Source organism: Pipistrellus hanaki (genome assembly GCF_964339955.1).
Source record: "Pipistrellus hanaki genome assembly, chromosome: 1".
In the NCBI taxonomy this organism is placed as follows: domain Eukaryota; kingdom Metazoa; phylum Chordata; class Mammalia; order Chiroptera; family Vespertilionidae; genus Pipistrellus; species Pipistrellus hanaki.
Window position 1 is genome coordinate 143,917,912 of NC_140503.1, and position 23,507 is coordinate 143,941,418.

The 23,507-nt window shown below is 36.5% G+C and overlaps 1 protein-coding gene across 2 annotated transcripts in view; it reads right to left on the reverse strand.

Moving 5' to 3' along the window:
- The window catches only part of GSTCD (glutathione S-transferase C-terminal domain containing), a 107,632-nt gene that overhangs the window by 66,668 nt on the left and 17,457 nt on the right, over positions 1 to 23,507 (reverse strand). For both annotated transcript variants that reach the window (XM_084872439.1, XM_084872438.1), the window contains 2 exons: positions 21,362 to 21,613; positions 17,039 to 17,132 (listed from right to left, as the gene is read on the reverse strand). In XM_084872439.1, the coding sequence (XP_084728565.1) occupies positions 17,039 to 17,132; positions 21,362 to 21,613 (346 nt within the window). The remainder of the gene's footprint in view (positions 1 to 17,038; positions 17,133 to 21,361; positions 21,614 to 23,507) is intronic.

The window sequence follows — 23,507 nt, forward strand, 5'->3', positions numbered from 1 at the left end:
AAGCAGTTTTCTTTAATGCTGCCTTTGGCAGCTTTTCTTTCCTTTCCTTCTTTTGCCGAAAAAAATTTTAAGTGTAAAAAAAGTCCCCAAGGGCATAGAATTATGTAGTTAATACAGTTTTAAAAAAGGGAGGGGAGTTGGCCCTATCTAATCTCCCCCCACATACACTAAATCCCATAGTTTTTTATATCTAGTTAGATATGCACACTGCCACAAAAATACTTTTGTTTTTTCATTGCAATAGCCAAGTCTTAATAAATCATCATTTAACAAATTTGTTTTTAAGACAAGGAGTTGTCCTGGGAATTGAACTTACTTTAGTTGTATAAAACATTTGCTATGTAATCATATGCAAAATTTTTAGGTATTTTTCCCTAAGAAGTATATAAGTTTGCACTTAAGTATATTCAATACAGTCAACTTTCTAATATAATCACTGGATTCAACACAAAAACTAATTGAATACTTTTCCACAAATAAGTATGTGAAATTTATATCTAGAAACATGACGCTACTGATTAATTATATTGTATACTTACACAACTTAAATAACGACAGTTTTCTGTTTATGACTACACTTTTGTCCTATGGTTAAGGATAATTTATTTTTAATTCTTAAGATGATTCCATCATGAACAACTGTATTGTTGCATATCTGTGAGCTTTTGTAATTGCATAGCTATTAGGGAAACTTCCTTGCTTCAGGTAGCTCTCCGATGTGAGTTAGTCCTAATTTGATAAAAATAATGAATGGGTTTGGGTGCTGAGAGAAGCCTATTCAAAGCTCTGAATAAAAAAGCTCATTGTGTAGTCAAGCTTACTTTAATCATAACTGTCTCCAATAGCATAGACAATTTAAATTGAAATGAAGAACAGTAATTAGTTTCCATTAGAAGAAAAATAAGGATCTACATCAATAGTTTTCCCTGTCTCCTAAATGTGATTATAAACATTTTTAATTTTTAAAATGTAACTCCTGAAAGTTTAGCAATATTAAGAGTTTTTAAACTTAAAAACTAAGTTATATAGTGTGAAATATTCAAAAGTAGTTTGGAAAGGCACTCCAGGAGCTAAACTGTATAAGGAAACACCTCTCTGCAAATGTACACAATGAATTAAAACAGGGCTGGTTTTGCATTAATTATAAACAGAAGTTGTCTTTCAGAGCTTTCAGAGCAATTATATATGCAGGTTCTATATAACTCTGCAAATAGCTGTAAATGTTGTGGGTTGTCTGTCCATTAGAAATGATGTTAAAGGCTGGAACTAAATACTTTACTGCAGGTCTCTTTGTTTTAGAGCAAAGGTTCTTTCCCATCCTTCTTTGCTACTACATGACACAAACAGTAATTTTTGTTCCATTTAAAATAGGCACTTGCTAAAAATTCAACCATCAACAATTAATGTAAAACCTCTGAATTTTCATCCACAGCTACCTCATTTTAAAATATCAAACACGCCGAAACTGGTTTGGCTCAGTGGTAGAGTGTCGGTCTGCGGACTGAGGAGTCCCAGGTTTGATTCCGGTCAAGGGCATGTACATTGGTTGTGGGCACATCCCCGGTAGGGGGTGTGCAAGAGGCAGCTGGTCGATGTTTCTCTCTCATCGACCTTTCTAACTCTCTCTTCCTCTCCCTTCCTCTCTGTAAAAAATCAATAAAATATATTGAAAAAAAAAAAAAAAAAAAAGAGTCAGCCAACTATGAAGCCCATTGATAAAAATAAAATAAAATAAAAAATAAATAAAATATCAAACACTATTGTTATGGTACCCATTGCCTGTGGCCACTGAAGTAATTGGAAAAACTCATAAGAAAAAAAAAAAGAACTTCTTAGGAAAAGTCTGATCATGACACACATCTCCAGTCCCAGGCAAATGTGGGTGCTATTAGAAGCAGAGCAGCATCACTCCACATCCATTCACCAGAAAGGTCTTGTTGAATTAAAACAGTCCCATCCCAACTACATTTCTACACCCCTGCCTGATGCTGGCTTTCAGAAATATGTGTTTTGTTACATAAATTCTATTTCAACCTTTTGAAGCAATTCAATCTCTGCAACATACTAATGCTTAAAAATATTCATTCTTGAATGGATAATTTGAGGTTTCTTATTAGTAAATTCATAATATTCCTAAAACTAAACCATGAAAACTTTCAAACTGACCTCATCCTATATAATAAAGAGATAATATGCAAATTAACCCTCACACTCTCACAAGATGCCTGCCTATGATCAGGCCAGCAGGGGGATTAGTGAAGGATGACCAAACGACTGAACAAGCAGGCTGTGTGGGCAACCAAGCCGGGAGGGGGGGGGGGGGTGGCGGGGGAGGGGGGGAGGAAGTTACAGGTGACCAGGCTGGCAAAGGGGAGCAGTTGGGGGCAACCAAGCCAGCAGGGGGGGGGGCAGTAAGAGGCGACCAGGCTAATGGGGGGTGTAGTTAGGGTGACTAGGCCGGTGGGGGTTTGTACAATTGGGGGTGACCAGACCAGCAAGGGGGGGTGCAGTTAGGGGTGATTAGGCTGGCAGGGGGGGCAGTGAGGGGCAACTAGGCCAGTGGGGGGGGGGGCAGCTAGGAGTAACCAGGCTGGCAGGGGGGCAGTAGGAGTGACCAGGCCAGCAGGGAGGGTGCAGTTGGGGTGACTAGGCTGGCAGGGAGGCATTTACAGGTGACCAGTCAGGCAGGCAGGTAAGCGATTAGGAGCCAGTGGTCCAGGATTGTGAGAGGGAACCCGAATTGAAGAGGGTGCAGGATGGGCTAAGGAGACCCCCACCCCCAACCGTGCATGAATTTTGTGCACTGGGCCTCTAGTGTATAATAATAAAAGCATAATATGCTAAATGACCTTCTGGACATCATTCCGGACATCCTTCCAGACGAAACTGCCGTGGTGGAGGCCAAGGCAGAGAGGGTTACAGGTGATCAGGCAAGCAGGCAAGTAGTTAGGGGCATCAGGCAGGCAGGCAAGCAGTTAGGGGTAATCAGGAAGGAAGGGTGTTAGGGGTGATCAGGCAGGCAGGCTAGTGGTTAGGGGTGATCAGGCAAAGTGGTTAGAGGCGATCAGGCAGGCAGGCAGGCAGGCAGGCAGAGGGGTTAGGAGACAGCGGCCCGGGATTGAGAGAGGGATGTCCAACTGCAGGTTTAGGCCCAATCCTGATAGGGCCTAAAATGGCAGTCGGACATCCCCAGAGGGGTCCTGGAGTGTGAGGGGGTGTAAGGTGAGCTGAGGAAAGCCTCCCCATCCCCCATTCCACCCCCCCCACCCTGCACAAATTTTGTGCACTGAGCCTTAGTGATATAATAAATGACTTAGCAGAGTTAGGAATAGACCCAAATCTTCTTGACTGTTCAATAAATTCAATAAATTCTCAATTTTTCATTTGTATGCAGACATACACACAAAAAAAATCCCAAATAATTATTATACCCTTCATATGACCTAATTGAAATAAACTTCAAAAAAATTATATAATTGCCTACATGCTTCTCATGTCAAATACTTTCATTTTGTTTTAAAAAGCAATACTCTTAGAAGATTCTATATAATCTACCCTAGATAAACTAGCCATTAAAACTTTCTTGGTTAATCAGTCAGGGGCTCTGCTTACAAAGTACTTAAGAACATGGTCTATAAATAGGGTTCTTGAAGTCTAACCCTAGAGGGTAGAACAATGCATAACATAATACTGGGAAATATTCTAACAAATCTAACTCCAAGAGAAAAAAAAACCCAACAGACTTATTTTTTTTTTCTTTAATCACATGCCACAGTAAAGCACACTACACTATTAAATTAAAAAAAAAAATGGCATAGTATATTTTCCTAAGACAATCTGGTCCCATAGCTTAGAAACAGAAGGTAGATAGAAAGATAAGAAACCCAGGAAGCCAGTGCTATGTGGATTTAAAGTACCAAAGTGTGAACCTGTTAACCAATGGTCCCACTAACTAAAGAACGGCTGAACTTATTTTTGCCTTGAGGGCTTTGAAGTAATTAAATTTGAATTTAATTTGTTACTCCTTTTCAGGTCTTGTCTACAGCAAAGTGGGTTCCAGACAATTTAGTTAGCAGTACAATGTTATACAACTATCATTTCCACACAGGAGCTGATTTAAAATTCAAAATAAACTCATTCACTCAACCATTTTGGCAGCCAAACCAAAATACTCAGTCCCAATTTTCAGTACTTTGAAATGCAAATATATAATTGCAATTGGAGGTTGCTAAGCTTTCATTCTCTACTTCTCATGAACACAACACCCCTATCACCACAACATATAGGGTAGGCAAAAGTAGGTTTATAGTTGTTCGTATGGAAATAATATAATAATTAGCAAATAAGAATACAAGAATAAACTCTGTAACTTACTTTGCCCACCCCTATAAAAAGCAATGACATTCTCAAGGAACCCTGAAGTTTTCTGTCGGGGCAGTAGCCCTAGTGCAAACCATCAGCCAGGATTAATACGTTAGCTATTCCTAGACCACACTAATCACTATTGTGAAACAATGTTGATAGAAACTCAAATCATATTTTACTTTTTAATTTCTTTGGAAGTTTGAGAATAGCAACTTGTGAAATGGGCTATCAAAAGAGTAAGTCTGGAGGTGACCCCTTCTAGCTCAATAAAGATGAGAAGGGCACTAATCTCCCCGCCCCCACCCCCCAAAAAAGTGAAAAATCAAGGTTTATCTGTGTATTAATAAATTGTATTGCTGTTTTTTTACAAAGGAAATATATTGAGATGTCTTTGTAATTCTTGCCTTGGATCAAACCATCATTTAATTTATAAATGATCTTTAGTTTTCTGGTAAATATTTTAAAAAGAGCTGAGAAATAATTCAATATTATTTATTTCCTTGATTTTTTTCAATATTTCTACTGAAGTTATATTTTTAAACTTTTTATTTTGAAATAATTTTTATTTTGAAAATTGCAAAAACCGTATGTAGAGTCCCCTGAAACTTTCACCAAGCTTCCCTGATGGTGAGATCATCTATAACTATAGTACAATATCAATTATTGTTAGTGCAATATACTGCTAACTACAGACCTGGCTCAGTTTTCACATTCATTCATTTGTGAATATGTGTACTTCTTTTTTTCTTTTCTTTTTTAAATATATTTTATTGATTTTTTTACAGAGAGGAAGGGAGAGGGATAGAGAGTTAGGAACATCGATGAGAGAGAAACATCGATCAGCTTCCTCCTGCACACCCCTTACTGGGGATGTGCCCGCAACCAAGGTACATGCCCTTATCTGGAATTGAATTTGGGACCTTTCAGTCTGCAGGCCGATGCTCTATCCACTGAGTACATATATTGCCCTATCCAAACCGGTTAGGGCAATATATGTACATTTTTATGCAATTTGATCCTATGTACAGATTCATATAATCTCCTTATCATTAAATTCTCTTTACAGTAGCACCTTGACATGCCCATCCAAGTTCTCTGCCATTAATCTGTTCTCCATCTCTCTAGTTTTATCATTTTGAGAATGTTAAATAGATGCAACCATATAGTATAGATAACCTTTTGAGATGGCTTTTTTTCATTAATCATAATGTCCTTGAGATCCATCTAAGTTGTTATAAGTATCAATAGTCCATTGCTTTTATTGCTGAGTAGTATTCTAAACAATAAAATTTGTTTAAACATTCACCCAGAAAGGAATTGGGTTGTTTCCAGTTTGGGGCTATTAAGAATAAAGTTTCTATGAACATTCATGTGCAGGTTTGTATATGAATATAAGTTTTCACTTCTCTGGATAAATGCCCAACTGCAATTGCTGAGTCTTCTGGTAATTATATGTGTATTTTTATAAGAAAAGTGCCAAATCATTTTCTGGAGTGTTTGTAATATTTTACATTTCTATCAGCAATGTATCAATGATTCAGTTTCTCCACATTCTTGTCAATGTTTGGTGGTGTTAGTTTTTATTTTAGCTACCCCAACAGGTATGTAGTGATATTTCATTGTAGTTTAATTTACAATTTCTTGATTGTTAAGAAGTAGAAAATATGTATATGTGCCAACTGTATATCTTCTTTGCTGTAATGTCTGTTTATGTCTTTTGCCCATTTTCTACTTGAATTCTTTGGTTGATTTTTATGTCGACTATTGAGAGTTCTTTACATACTAGAGGCTCAGTGCATGAAATCTGTGCCCTCGGGAGGTTGGGGGGTTTCAGTTCAGCCTGCACCCTCTTGCAATTCGGGAGCCCTCAGGGGATGCTTGACTGATGGCTTAGGCCTGCTCTCTGTGGGCTTCTGGCTGAGTGGCACTCCCCCTGTGGGAGCACACTGACCACCAGGGGACAGCTCCTGTGTTGAGCGTCTGCCCCTTGGTGGTATGTGTGTGTCATAGCCACTGGTCATTCCGCTGTTAAGTTGATTTGCGTATTAGCCTTTTATTATATGAGATGGTCTTTGGTTGATTACCTCCCTCCCACCCACCCATGATCGGGGCTAGGGAGGGACATGGGAGGTTGGCCAGCTAGGGAGGGACTGTGGGAGAGCTCCAGGGCGTGTTCAGTCCATCTCACTCAGTCCCAATAGGCTGGACCCCAGCAGCAAGCTAATCTACAGGTCAGAGTGTCTGCCCTCTGGTGTGCAGTGCACATCATAGTGACTGGTCAACCAGTCGACTGTCTGCCAGGTGGTCAGTGCATGTCATAGCAAGCGAGCGGTTGAGCTGCCTTAGCATATTACGCTTTGATTGGCTGAATGGATGACCGGAAACTTAGCATATTAGGCTTTTATTATATAGGATTCCAGATCCAAGCAAGTTCTGTGTTAAATCTGCATATATTTATGATTTGAAAATATTTTCTATCTTTAGCTTGTTGTATCCTTCTTAAAAAAAATAAAAATATATATATATATATATATTTTTTAATTTTTTTTTATTTCAGAGAGAAAGTGAAAGGGAGCAAGAGATAGAAACATCAATCATGAGAGAGTCATTGATTGGCTGGCTCTTACACACCCCCTTCTGGGGATCAAGCCTGCAACCTGGGTATGTGCTCTGACCAGGAATCAAACCCATGACCTCTTGGTTCACAGATTGGTGCTTAACCACTGAGCCACGCTGGCTGGGCAGTTGGTGCATCTTTTTAATAGAGTCCTTGTGAGCAAACATTTTTAATTTTGATCAAATGCGATTTATCAAAATTCTTATATGGATTATAGTTTTGGTGTCATGTGTAAAAACTCTTTTTTGATCACAAGCTCTCAAAGCTTTTCTACATTTGAAAAAAATTTCTTCTAAAATTTTATAGTTTTAAAATTTGCATATAAATCCATGATCTATTTTAAGTTAGCTTTCATAAAGCATGCAATTTAGATATTCATTTTCTTTGCTTGTGGGTCCAGTTGGTCCAGAAACATTTGTTGAAAGACTATCTTCCCTCTATTGAGTTGCTTTTATTCCTTTTTGTAGGTTCTATTAATTTAAGTCTATCTCCCCAATTACTCTAATTCCACAGTAAATATTAACATTGAGTAGAGTGATTCTACTTTATCATATTTTTTAAAATTACTTTTCCACATAAAATTTAGAATAAATTTGTCTATATCTACAAAAATCTTGTTGAGATTTTGATAGATTGTGTTAAATCTATAAATTTGAGAAGAATTTGATTAAGTTATTTAAGAGTTACTTTATGTGAAATTTTAAAGGGTTTCAAATTTTTAAGGTTTAAATTTTAAAAAGGCTTAAACATATAAAAACAAATATATTGTTTCTCTATAATTAAAAGAAAATTGTGTATTTTATGGTTCTTTTTTCCTAAATATTTAATATTTCACATACTGAAACTGTAGACATTTTAAAATTTCACATAAATAAAGTAACACTGAGAAATAAAAATACAAACTAAAAAGCTTCTGCACAACAAAAGAAAGTGTACAGAAAACAAAAAGACAACCATCCAATGGGAGGAGATATTTGCAAACAATATCTCCAATAGGAGCTAATATTCAAAACATATTAAAAAAAAAACAATACATCTTAACAACAACAAAAAAGCAATCCTACTAAAAAATGGGCAGAGGACCTGGGCACCTCTTCCAAGAAGACATACTAAAAGCCAACTAATATATATAAAAAGATGTTCAACTTCACTAGTTGTAAGAAAAATGCAAATCAAAACTACAATTAGATACCACCTCATAGCTGTTAGAATGGCTATTATCAATAAGAAATAACTGTTAGAGAGGATGTGGGGAAAAAGGAATTCTCATACTCTGTTGATAAAAATGAAAATTCATACACCCACTATGGAAAACAGTATGGAGGTTCCTCAAAAAATTAATAATAGAGATACCATATGACTCAACAATCCTCTTCTGGGTATCCACTGGAAAAATTTGAAAACATTTATTTATAAAAACATATGCACCCTTGTGATCATTGACCGAGTACACACAGTGGCCAAGACATGGAAACACCTAAGTGTCCTTTGATGGATGATTAAAAAAGATGTGGTACATATATACAATGGAATACTATCCAGCCATAAGGAAGGATGAGATATTGACATCTGTGACAACATGGGTGGATTTTTATTATTCTTGATTTGATAGAGAAACAGACAGACACCAATTTTGCTGTTCTCCTTATTTATGCATTCATTGGTTGCTTCTTATATGTGCCTGACCAGAGATAGAACCACAAACTTGACTCTATTGAGAGGATACTCTAACCAACTAAGTTATCCTGCCTAGACCACATGGATGGATCTTGAGAGTATCGAGCTAAGTGAAATAAGTCAGACAGAAAAGGACAAGAACTACTATATTATTTCACTCATATGTGGGATATAAAACACAGAGCAACAAAGAAATGAACCAAATAAACAAATTCATAGGCACAGACAACAGAAGGATGGTTACCAGAGGGGAAAGGTGCTTGGGGAGAGGATGAAGAAGGTAAAAGGGGCCAAATTTAGGTTGATTGAGGGAAACTTTACACTGGGTGGTAAGCACACAATGCAATGTACCAATGATGTATTATAGAATTGTACACTTCAAACTTATATAATATTACTAACATCACCCCAATAAACTTAATTAAAAAAAGGGAAATAAAAATACCTTTCTGCTAGTTTTCTACCTCTTTATGTTACCTTCCACTACAATAAAGATCACAACATAGTACCTTACTTTCTTTAAAAAATTCATCCAATGACTACTTACCATAATCTACATAAAAATATTCTTACCACCAGTACTGTATCTATTGATTTCCAAATATAATTAGCTAGTATTTTATAAAAGACCAACATTTTTATATAAGGAATATCTAATTCTATAGTAATTAAAAGAATTTGCCTAGTAAAAGTTTACCCAGAGCTTTTCCAATTTCAATTCCATCTACTATTAGTCTCACTGACTTCCCTAACTTTCTACTAGAAAAACAGATGAATTTAATACATGGTCTGCTCTATATCATTCATATACATAATACAATAATATAATACACTAGAGGCCTGGTACATAAAATTGGTTCACTGGGGAGAGTAGGGGTCCCTCAGCCTGGCCGGTGCCTCTTGCAGTATGGTAGCCCTCAAGAGATGTCCAATTGCTGGTTTAGGCCCATTCCTCACCAGTTGGACATGCTTAGTACTGCTATGGAGGCGGGAGAGGCTCCCACCACTGCTGCTATGCTCACCAGCCATGAGCTTGGCTTTTGGCTGAGTAGCCTCCCCTTGTAGGAGTGCAAAGACCACCAGGGGCAGCTCCTGCATTGAGTGTCTGCCCCCTGGTGGTCAGTGCACGTCATAATGTCTGGTCATTCTGCTTTTCAGTCAATTTTAATATTAGCCTTTTATTATATATGATGTTATCTATCTATCTATCTATCTATCTATCTATCTATCAATCTATTGTTTTGACACTGAATCAAGCATCCCACTAAGCCTATAACACTTGTTCTTTGTATTCTTCTTATATTTTAAACCAAATAGATAGGTAGATGATGATAGATAGATAGATAGATAGATAGATAGATATCAAATACGCAAAGTGTCCCCTCAGGAGTTCAATAACTTGCTCTGACATGCGCTGACCACCAGGGAATGGTGCAGAACATGGCAGGTGACCAGTGGTGATGGTGGGTTGCAGAGGGAGTGAAGGAAGGAGGAGAGGAGACAAGAAGGTGGGGGGTTGGGAGGGGGAATTGCGTGATGGTGGCTCACAGATGGCATTAAGGGAAGGAGGAGGCAGGGAAGTGAGTAGGTGGAGAAGTGAGGAGGCAGGGAACATGATTGGCCCTGATTACCAGCCAGGCCTAGGGCTCCCATCTGTGCATGAATTTCATGCACCTGGGCTTCTAGTTTAATATAAATTCTGTTTAAATATACTACCTTTTAGAGGTTTTAAGCTTCAGATTAAATTCACTTTACATGAAAGATTGTATTACTTTTTGGTAAAGCACCAAAATGCTTGTTGAAAACCTCACCCTTGAAAAGAAGGAAAACGGTCATAAATTTGCAGAGTTTTGAGTTAAATATGGTCAGGTTTTGGATTTCATAGCTAAGTATTACTTAGAGAAATGAAAAACATTTACATTTGGAATTTTTTCCCCCAGAAAAGTGAAAAAAAATTTTTTTTATCTCATTCTCTTTGTGTACTTTCAGTAGTTTAAATGCCAAAATGTTCAAAATATACTAGTAACATCTTATAATCTAAAGTTATTCAATGTAAACAAAACAAAAAAACAAAAACAAAAACAAAACAAAAAAACCTTGAGGAGATTATATCCTTAGATTTCTCACCAGAGAGCCAGTTTTTAAAAATCAGAAAGCAAATGTTACTTTTGGGGGGAAATAGAATATAAGACTTGTATTTCAGAAAAGAGAGATCCTTGAGAGTTAGTTATTTTTATTGACATTATTAAGATACTTCCACTTCCATCCATATTTGCTAATATAATTAGCTTAAAGCAGAATGTTTCCTTGTTACTAAATGGTTCAGAGGTATGCACAAGCTCTTATATTTTATGTAATCGATACTAAAAGCAATAATAATAATAATAATTATAAGTTTTTAGGCTGCAAAGAACAATTTTAGAAAACTGTAATCTTGTTGTTCATCTTATTTTGGTGGTAAAAGTTTGAAATCAAAGCAGCCCTATTATGCACTGTATCAGTTACCTAGGATAATACTTCACATTGTGTGGCTCTCAAAGCAGCAGATTCAGCATTAGCTGGAGACTTCTTAGCAATGCAAATTCTAGAGCCCATCTCAGACCTACATGAGAAATTCTGGGATTGGGCCCAGCATTCAGTTTTAACAAGCCTTCTAAATGATTCTGATGTTGTCCCTAGTTTGAAAAGCAATGGTTTAGGACAGTATTGAGGCCCTAGCCGGTTTAGCTCTGTGAGTAGAGTGTCTGCCTGCAGATTGAAGGGCCCCGGGCTAGATTCTGGTCAAGGGCATGTACCTCTGTTGCAGGCCCCTCCTAGGCCCAGGCCCTGATCAGGGTGCATATAGGAGGCAACCAATGAATGTTCTCTCACATTGATGTTTCTCTCTGTCTTTTCTTCTCTCTTCCACTCTCTCTAAAAATCAATGAAAAAAAATATCCTTGGGTAAAGATTAAAAAAAGAAAAAGGACTGAGGCCTGGCTGGTATGGCTCAGTGGTTGAGCATTGACCCATGAACCAAAATATTCCTGGTTCATTCCCAGTCAGGGTACATACCCGGGTTGCAAGCTAGGTCCCCAGGAGGGGGTGTACAGGAGGTAGCCAATCCATGTTTCTCTCATCGATGTCTCCATCTCTCTATCCTCCTCCCTTCCTCTCTCTCTACAAAAATAATAAAAATAAAAAAAGTATTTTTAAATAAAAGTATTGAGTACTTATACATAGACATCCTATATTCAAAGAGTTTACAGTCTATCGGAGAAGGAAAACATGTATATAAGTAATTATAGTGCATGAGGAGCATACAATAAGTACCAAAATAAAGTATAGAGAGTACTAAAGGAATATTGACAGAGAGTGATTAATTCTGACTACTGCATTAATATTATTTAACATTTATTTATTACTAGACACTGTACTATTGCTTTATATACCGGGTTGGGCAAAAGTAGGTTTACAGGTGTTCATATGGCAAATAATGCAATAATTAATAAATAATAATATAAAACTAAAGTCTATGTTTCACATACCCACAATTATAAACCTACTTTTGCCCCATCCTGCACTAATTCATTGATCATACTAGCAATCTCATAAAACAGGCACTATTATCCTCATTCTACAGATGAAGAAATTAAGGCATAGAGAAGTTAAGAATCAGGGTATATAGGTTACATAGCTAATCAGTAGTTCATGTTTTAAACTTAGGCAGACTGGCTTTATAGCCCATGCTGAAGACTTGATGAAAAAAACAAAACAAAAACAAACACCACTGGAGTTTAGGGAATAGTATGTAAGATGTGCAGAGAGAATGAGTGAGAACAGAGAATAGAAGATTAAACAAACTTAAGAAATATATTAGTCTCCATGATGAGTATCAATAGAAACTTTGTTAGTAAAGGAAATGATTTTTATATGTTTCAAAATCTTGATGTAATTCAATCAATTCAGTAAAAGGAGTCAGTCATCCAAATGAACTAAATACTAAGAACAACTTAGTGCAACTCAATATCTTCTATTAAAAAAAAAAAAAAGTACTAGAACACAATCATGACTTTCACAGTGACCTCAACACCCCTACGTAAATAATAAATTTAATTTCACAAAAATCCTATTACAGAAAAACAAAATTCTGTAATTCTGGCTTAGTATAACAAGACTATAAACTTTTTAAGAAACAGTAAATGAAATGTGAGTTTACCATGTATGTCTTCTGTGATAACTTCATCTTTGTCATAATATTTACGTAAACAAGGTGATCCATTATGAAGATATAATGAGTGATTAATTCCAGAAGCTTCATTAGATATGCACTCTAACCAGTGAAGCAGTCAGACATGGATGCTTAATGCATATTTCTGAGTTAGCAACTGACTGCTCATATAAATAAGTAAAAATTTTATTTTGGCCTCAGTAAATTATGAATAAGCAAAACATGGTACTTTTAAACTCTATTTTCATTTTTTGATAGATATTAATGAAAATTAGATTTTTATTTTAGTAAGCAATAGTAAAATTTAGGTTTAATTTCTTCAAAATCTATACTATAATCAAAGAGTATACAAAATCCAATTACAAGTAGAATAAAAACAGCTAAACTTTTCAAATGTTTTCAAACACTTAAGTTTTTCAAAATCTCAAAAATACTTATAACTAAAATATTAACAAGATCATTAGTTACTATTTTTATATACTTCATGAGAGGTCAAAACAGAAATTTTATTTATTTTTTTATTAATCCTGATCCAAGAATATTTTCCCATTGATTTTTAGAGAACATGAAAAGGAGGGAGAGAGACACAGAAATATCAATGTGAGAGTGACACAGCAATTGGTTACCTACCGCATGGTCTCTGATCAGGGCAAAGGATCGAACCTGCAACCAAGGTATGTGCCCCTGACCAGAATCGAACTAGGGACTCTTCAGTCCGTGTTCTAGTGCTCTAGCCACTGAGCCAAATTGGATAGGGCTTGAATTTTATTTTTATACTAGAGGCCTGGTGCTCGAAATTAGTGCATGGGGGAGGAGGGAGGTGTCCCTCAGCCCAGTCTGCACTCACTCCAAACTGAGACACCTCGAGGGATGTCGAACTGCCCATTTAGAAGAAACCAAGATGGCAGCATAGGTAAACATCTAAACTACTGCCTTCCACAACAATTTCAAAACTACAACTAAAAGACAAAACGAACAACATCCAGAACCACAGAAAAGCTGGATGAGTGAAAATTCTACAACTAGAAGGAAAGAGGAAAGCACACAGAGAATCAGAGGAGCTGCAAAAAGCTGAGGTACAGAGACACGCGTGTTGGTGACTGAATGCCTGCCTGGGTTTCTCTAGCGCAAAGGAGAAAAAAGCTCCCAACTGCACTGAATCCCAGTTCAAACTGCACTGAACCCCAGTTCCAGGCGAGACCCTTGGGACCCAGGCTTATATGGGGGCGGGGGGGACTGGACTGTCAGGAGGAAACTCAGGGGAGCCACAAAAGGCAGAGGTCTGGAGGTACATGCAAGTGTGAGCAGAGAGGACTGACTGCTGAGTGCGCCTCTGGCTCTCTCTAGTGCAGGGGTCCTCAAACTTTTTAAAGTGGGGGCCAGATCACGGTCCCTCAGAGAGCTGGAGGGCCGGACTATATGAACTACTAATTCCTACTGTAACACCTCGGCTGCGCTCACTGCCCAAAAAACCTGGTGGGCAGGATCAGACTCCTCTGCGGGCCACATGTGGCCCGCGGGCCGTAGTTTGAAGACCCCTGCTCTAGTGGGTGGGAAATGGAAGCTCCCCACTACGCTGAACTCCATTTCCCCGTGAGAATCTGGGAATCCAGATTCATTGGGGGAGAAACTGGACTGTCTGGCTGCAAGCGAAACTCAAGGGCAGCTTACTCTTAGAGGTGCTTGCAGCGATTATAATTACTGAGGGACACTGAGACCCAGGGGCCGCATAGGGCAGGGATGACCGGAAGTCAAGACTATCTGCTCAGCCGTGACATTCTGCTCCATCCAAACCAAGCACAGAGGCTTTTGCAATTTTGCAAGTCTTGTCTCATAAGGCTGTCTCCAGTACAGAAGTTCTTCCGGCGTAGACACAGCTGATACGCACAGCCATTTGGCCTGGAGGTCAATTCCTCCCAGTGATACCAATAATCAAGACTTAACTACAGCCGATACCTGTTTGGCTCAGTGGATAGAGCATCAGCCCTCGGACTGAAAGGTCCCAGATTCGATTCCGGTCAAGGGCATGTACCTTGGTTGTGGGCACATCCCTAGTGGGGGGTGTGCAAGAGTTCAAAACCACGGTTATAAGGTTTATCAAGAATTTCCTAGAAAAGGCCGATAAATTTAGCGAGACCCTTGAGGATATGAAAAAGGACCAACTAGAAATTAAATATACACTAACTGAAATAAAAAATATTATACAGACACCCAACAGAGACCCAGATTATGAGTAAGATTTAAAGGAGAGAAAAAAAATGCAAGAATAAAATCAAAGATCTGAAATACAAAGAAGCAAAAAACACTCAACCAGAAAAGAAAAATGAAAAAAGAATCCAAAAATTTGAAGATAGTGTAAGGAGGCTCTGGGACAACTTTAAGGGTACCAATATCTGAATTATGGGGGTTCCAGAAGAAGAGAAAGAGCAAGATACTGAAAACCTATTTGAAGAAATAATGACTGAAAACTTCCCCAACCTGGTGAAAGAAATAGACTCATAAGTCCAGGAAGTGCACAGAACCCCAAACAAAAGGAATCCAAAGAAAACAACACCAAGACACATCAAAATTAAAATGCCAAGAGCAAATGACAAAGAGATAATATTAAACGCAGCAAGAGAAAAACAGTTAATTACCTACAAGAGAGCACCCATACAACTGTCAGCTGATTTCTTAACAGAAACTATGCAGGCCAGGAGGGAGTGGCAAGAAATATTCAAAGTGATGAATAGTAAGAATCTACAACCAAGATTACTCTACCCAGCAAAGCTATCATTCAGAATTGAAGGTCAGATAAAGATCTTCACAGATAAGAAAAAGCTAAAGGAGTTAATCAGCATTAAAACAGTATTATATGAAATGCTGAAAAGTATTCTTTAAGAAAAAGGTAAAGATAAAAATTATGAACAACAAATACATATCTATCAACAAGTGAATCTAAAAATCAAGCGAATTAAAAATCTGAGGAACAGAATAAACTGGTGAATAGAATCAGGGGCATAGAAAGGGAGTGGACTGAAAATTCTCAGGGAAAAGGGGTGTCGGGGGTGCGGGAAGAGACTGGACAAAAATCGTACACCTATGGATGAGGACAGTAGGGAGGAGGTAAGGGCAGAGGGTGGGGTGGGAACTGGGTGGAAGGAACTATGGGGGGAAAAAGAGGAACAAGTGTAATAATCTGAACAATAAAGTTTTATTAAATTTAAAAAAGGAATACATGAGCAAATGTTAGAAAAATGTGAGAAATATTACCGTATTTTTCGGACCATAAGACGCACTTTTTCCCCCCCAGAAGTGGGGGGGGAAAGTCCCTGCGTCTTATGGTCCAAATATAGCCTACACATATACTTTAAAAAAAAAGTTTTTTTACTTGCCCGGCTCTGTGTGCTTGCTGCAGCCACTGTCCATTCCTCCGTGCCCAGAGTGTCTGCCCCGCTCTGTGAACCCCGAGTGGTAGAGGAGTTCCCATGTATGGTAGTCAGCCTCCATGCCCTCGCTGCAGCCATATCTCTATGTCAGCCCAGGTGCGGTGTACGGTAACTGCGTAATCCAAACCGTAATCATCGCCTGTACCCCTTGCTGGCCCGTACTCCGTGCCCGGAAGAATGCCGCGTCTATTCCCCCAATCATTCCTCTCCGCCCTCTGTTGCCGTGCTTGACTACTGGGTAGGCGTACTGTAGATCTCAGCAGAACCTTTACCATAAATCTTCAACTTTATTCTAATTTATTACTGAAGTCTCTCGTTATTGTGTTTTACAGTACATTTTGTCTTTTGCTGACTGTATTTGTTAATAATGGTTCTAAATGGTTCTAAATGCTGCTGTTTACAGGGTTGATTACATGTGTTTATGACTGTGATGTTGGGTTTTAATGCACATAAAATATTTTAGGACACTATTTGTTTCAGAATCTTTTTTTCTTCATTTCCCTTCTCTAAAAACTGGTGCGTCTTATGGTCCGGTGCGTCTTATGGTCCGAAAAATACGGTAAATCTGAGTGATGTATACATGTGAAAATTTTATAATAAAAATAAAAAATACTTAATGAAGATAGAATAATCAGAATTTTACATATAACCAAAAAGAGGATTAGAAAATTAGAAGGTGGATATGAAATGACTTTCCAGATTATGAGTAAGATTTAAAGGAGAGAAAAAAAACAATCTCACCTTCTTTTGGGCTCACTGCTGCAGGAAGATTATTCCAATCAATGGTCCAAGTAGGACAAGGGTGAGGAGAAAACATCACTTCAATGCCTTTTTCCTAGAAAAGGAAATAGGTACTTTCCAAATTAATGAATTAATGAAAATCCTATTATGTACTACAAAGCCAAAATTCTATTTTCTATACTAGCATGGCAAAAACATAAAAATTAACAATCACCAGATTTTCCTCAAAATATCTGATTACATAAGAAATATAACAGGTTTTTTTTACAGCAGTTACTTTCCTATTTTTTTTTACACTGAGATAATAAAAAGTAATGATATTTAAAAACTATTACCTGAAGATACATAGAAGTAATGAGCTACCTAGAAATATATTGTGTGTCAAAAAGACACCTGAGGATAAAATTTTATCAAAAACAACCTACACACAAATGATAAAAAAACCAGTTCTGCTGATGTCCATGAAAATCTATGTGTATTTACAGAATATTGCCAAAGCTAGGAGCTCTATTTACAGGACTTAAAAGCCTTACTTCAACATATGCCCCCAAAATATCATCCATACCAGTCTTTTATACGTGTCAACAATATCTCTAGAAAAGAATTCCTCTGGTTTAACCAAGCAGTTCCCAACTTTTTCAATATATCAAAAAAAATCTCAGACTTCTTTCCCATGTTAAAAGTTGTGCATTTCTTTACTTGATCAAGAGACAGTGGCATGACATACACATGGATGCCCTGACTCCTATCAATCAAATTCTGGGTACAGAACCCACAGAATAAATATCCATGATTCATATTTTTTCCCCAGTTATTTCCTATTCAAAAGAAAAATCCCCAAAAATCTACCATTAACCTGTTCTTATCAACTAATTCGTGAGAAAACTTTCCCTTATGAAAACTAGCTAAATTCCTATCTCAAAGAAAATAATATAAAGTTTTATTTTTGGTTGGGGTAGAGATATAGCTATATAGGTCTAAAGATTGAGAGTACTCACTTTACCTCTCTCCTATCTTCCTTATAGCCATATAGAACTTCTTGCTGTCCTTCATTTCACCAAACTCATTCATTATTTTGGAATCTTTTAAGAATATAGCTATAGTGACATATAATTTATATGTCATAAAATTTACCTTTTTAAAGCACACAATTCAATGGTTTTTAGAATATTCACAATTGGGCAACCAACATCACCATCTATTTTGAAAACATTTTCGTCACCTCATAAAGAAGTCCCACACTCATTAGCAGACACTCTCCATCCTCCCCTCTCAGCTTCTGCCCTAAGCAAGCACTAATCTATTTGCCCGTGTGGATTTTCTCAGGGTCTTTTTTAAGTGGAATCCTCTGCCTAGAACACTTTCTCCAAATCTTCAATTCAGTCAAGTTATTTGCTCAATGTCTTCACCTAATCAGATAAGTCTTTTTGACCATCCTACCTAAATAGGACCCCTACCCTGATCATCTCCACTCTCTTATCCCACATTATTATTATATTTTTGGCACTTATTGCTTAACATGTTTTTTCTTTATTTATTTTCATCACAAGAATGTAAGCACCATGATAACAGTCCAATTTGTTCTTCATGTATCCAATATTCATACTAGTGCCTGGTATTTAGTAGACACATATATATTTTTTGGACTGACTAAATAAATAAGTAAATTTCAAACTTCTGGAAAATTGTGGATGTAAGGGTATGCCAAAGAATATGGAAGGAAAAAAATGAGATGTGAGTGTTCTTAAGAAATACTTTAATGTTTTATACTTGCACTAGAGGCCCGGTATATGAAATTTGTGCACAGGAGGGGGGTCCCTCAGCTCAGCCTGAACCCTCTCCAATCCAGGATGCTTCAGTGGATGTCCAACTACCAGTTTAGGCCAGATTCCTGCAGGCCGAAACAGACAGTAGGACATTTCTTTCATAATTCAGGATTGCTAGCTCCTAACTGATTGCCTGCCTGCCTGCCTGCCTGATTGTCCCTAACCACCTCTGCCTGCCGGCCTGATAGCCCCCTAACCACTCCCCTATCAGCCTGATCACCCCCCACTGTCCTCCCCTGCTGGCCTGATCGCCCCCTAACTACTTGCTCCCCCCATGCTGGCCTGATTTCGCCCCTAACTTCTTGCTCCCCTACACTGGCCTGAACTTGCCCCTAATTGCTTGCTCCTCTGCCGATCTGATTGCCCTTAACTACCTCTGCCTCTGGAAGATGTCCAGTCAACCTGGTCTAATTAGCATATTACCCTTTTATTTGTTTAGATTAGCACCAATTTCATGTGTCCTCACGTAATTGGCACAAAATACTATGACTATACAAAAGTGAAAAGTTACTGTATAATTAAAATCAATATAATTTCATAATATATTAATTTGATATAATATTTACTGCCTTCCAGAAATACGTATCAATAGAGAAATCCACTAGAAAGTACCAAAAACCATGCCCTGTTGAAAAAAAGAAATTTTATTGTATCTACAATCAAGTTTGAACTAAATGAAAATGAAAATTTTAACTTATTTTCAGATTTGAACACTCCTTTTTTTAAATTAAAAATGTAATGTCCCAGTCAATTTTTATACAATCATAAGATTTAAAATAAAAAATAAATCATACAGAATGTATACTATAATCTCATAATTTATAAATGCAGGAATTTATATCTTTTAGTAAAATGACTTACTGAAGGTCACAATGTCAGCTTAACTGCAAAGCAGAAACTAGAATCCATGTCACTGATTCCTAGTCTAATCTTTGCCCCCAAGTCTATAACTAAACGTGGCAGAGATACTCGGGCAGATCCATTCCTGAGAAATATGGAACTCACTGACAGATGGTCCAGGTTTACGGATTCCCCATTGGCTTGCCAAAACTTTCTTAGAATTGCACGTAAGAGTAATTTTCAGACCCATCTTTCCTTCCTTTCTGGTCTCATGTACTGCGGTCAAACCTGCATCATTAAGGAAGACTCTGCCAGCCTCTCCGGGCTCCCTCCCCCGTTTCCCTCACAGATTTTCCCTCACTAGGCCTCTTGCATATCTAATCCTACCTTGGAATTCAACTCTTCTTGGAGGACCTGAACTAACAAATCCTCTGTAAATTAAAAATTCAATATCCCTTCATATTTTTATATCATTACAAAAGAGTTTATTTTTATACTGCTCATTAACTTGTTCTGAATTTAAATTTTAGTTAGTTTTAAATATTTAAAATATTTTTAAATGTATAAAATGCAGATGTCTTTTTTAATGACATTTATTTCTGGAAAAGCATAGGTAAGAAAAATCTGAATTACTAATCTTTCTTTCAAGATTGCACATGTATGCACTAAAAGCACAAATTTTTGGTTGATAAATCTTAAAAATACTAAAACTTAGTATTTTAATATAAAGAGATTACTAATTATTATTTATTTAAGAACATTCAAGAGGTGAACAGCTTAACCATTTGAAGGCATGTCAAAATTTGGACATGCCTTGAAAACTTCTAAAATCAACTATATAATCCTATTTCATTGTTTCATCACTAGGCTAACAAACGTAGCTAAAGAAATAAGGGACCCGTGTCATTACTAAAATCTTCTCATGTCTTTCTAAATCCCCAAACATGTGTTAACTATAGAACACAAATGATTCCTAACCCAAGTAGAAAAATATCTAAATATTTTTTTTTAGTATAACTCAGATAGATGAATAGTTAAAATCCTTCATGAATTCTCTATTCAAATAAATCAAATAGTCAAAGTTAAAAGCAAAACGTTATTGTAGATTGTCTTGAATGGTAAAGAAAGAAAGCCTATTGGTGAAAACTTTTACAATTACTATGAACTAGAAACAAATTATGCTGCGAAGAGAAAAAACTATAAATCATGTGTTATTACATAAACGAACATTGTAATCAAAGAATAAAATAAAAACAAAATTCAAAGAATTAAAAAACCTTAAATTAAAAAAAAATCTTAGAAAGTAAGTTGAGATATTCATTCTTGCAACAACAAAAATTACTAGGTAAAACAATAAATTTGATAGGTGTGATATGATCTTGTTGTCTTTAATATAAAAAAAAAAGTTTTGAAAAAAATACTGTTTATAAACACATATACTGACTTATGTGGCTCCAAAGACAAATAATATTAAAATCCTTCAATTTACTATAACTCAAATGCAAAAGGCTACTAAAAATATTAATTGATCAAGAGTGATATAGGATAGCTACAAATAAGATTTATAACAAATAATGTCAACAAACGATTACAAGTTAGGGTAACATTATCACATGCAATTTTTCAAATAAAATTTTAATGAAAACAATTTAAGTACCATTAACTTGGTCATTGTGGGCCGTGGGCCTCCTATAAATGAAGGATCATTTTGTTCCTCTCCACCCGGGTCTTCATTTAAGTCTGGATGCTGTTCATTTGAAGTGGTCAGCAACTCTGGTAAAGGGCAAAACTGGATCCCACATTGAGAAGCTGCTGTTTTTACTCTTGGCACTTCCTGAATCCTTTGGTACCATGCAGCCAGCAGTGGAAATTCTGTCAGCCTTTCAGAAAGTTTCTTGCAGATAATTAACTAGGCAGTAAGAGAACAAAACACAGTATTATATATTTTTTGTTTATGACAGCTATATTGAAGTAGCTTTATATACCATATAATTTACACATATTAAGTATAGAGTTCAAACAATGAGTTTTAGTAAATTTATACAGTTGTGCAACTATCCGTATAATCTAATACTAGAACACTTACATCACATTAAAAAGTTCCTTTGTGACCATTTTACAGTTCATCTCTGCTCTGTTGATCAGCTACAGGTAACCACTATTCTGCTTTCTATATGTATAATTTTGCCTCTTATGAAATTTCATCTAAATGAAATCATAAAATGTGTGTTTTATTTTCCACTTAGTATTATTTTACTGAGGTTCATCCAGATAGCTGCATTTATTAGTAGTTTATTTCTGATAATTATGATAGAGCATTTAACGACTTTCATTTATTTACATTGCTCAGATGCTTTCTCTCAAGCACCACCACCAAAGTTCAATTTCCTTAAAATTAGTTTGTTCTTGATTCTTTGTGAGTCACTGAATGTTGTTTCCATAGAAACAGTTATATTGTCACAAATATATTATGACTTATGATTATGAACACATAAATAAGTAAAAAGGTCAAGTTACAGAAAATTTCTACAAATATATCTAACAATATTCAGTACCAAAGTAAAAGCCAGATAGCACAGAAAGTTAATTTAAAAAATTCACAGGTGTATATATGTTTATTTTAAGTGGACTTTAAGGTTAAGTAAGCACACATAATTTCCTGTAAGGGCAAAGTGTTTTTTTTGTTTGTTTTTGTATATATATTATATTGATTCTTTACAGAGAGGAAGGGAGAATAGAGAATTAGAAACATTGATGAGAGAGAAATATCAATCAGCTGCCTCCTGCACACCTCCCACTTGGGTATGTGCCCACAACCAAGGTACATGCCCCTGATGGTAATCGAACCTACGACCTATTAGTCTGCAAGCTGACGCTCTATCCCCTGAGCCAAACTGGTCAGGGCTAAGGCAGGTTTTATGTTCAACTTGGTATACTGCAACACTTAAAACACTGCCTTGCAAAAAATATGGGCTGTTTAGTGAATGAACAATGATCAAGGAACCATTTATTAACTTCAATCTCTCACACTGCTTTTTATGATCCTTTAGGAGTTTGTGAAATCAACATAAATTTTTAACCTATCAGGAACAAGACAAGGATGCCCACTTTCACTACTTCTAGTCAATATATTATTGGAAGTTCTGGCACATCAATCAAACAAGACAAAGAAATAAAAGGCATCCAAATTGGAAAAAAAGGAGATAAAATTGTCATTGTTTGTAGATAACATAATACTATATGTAGAAAACCCTAAAGATTCTACCAAAAAACTATTATGCAACAAATAAATGACTTCAGTAAAGTTGCAGGATACAGAATCAATATACAAAAATCTATTGTGTTTGTATACACTCATAGCAAATAATTCGAAGAAGAAATTAACCAAAAGGGTGAAAGACATGTACTCTGAAAGCTAAAAGACATTGAAGAAAGATATTGAACAATGTAATTGGAAATAATTATATTATTATATTACCTAAAGTAATATATAGATTCAATACAATCTCTATTAAATAACATTGACAAACTTCTCAAAAATACAACTAATCCTAACATTTATATGGAATCACAAAAGACCCCGAACAAATCCCGAGAAAGAATAAAGTAGGAGGTATTATGCTCCCTGATATCAAACTATACTACAAAGATACAATAATCAAAACAGTAGGGTACTAGTCTAAAACACAGATATATAAATCAATGGAACAGAAAAGAGATCCCAGAAGTAAGTCATTTCTTATATGGTCAATGAATGTAAGAAAAAGACGACAAGGGTATACGATGGAATAAAGACAGTCTCT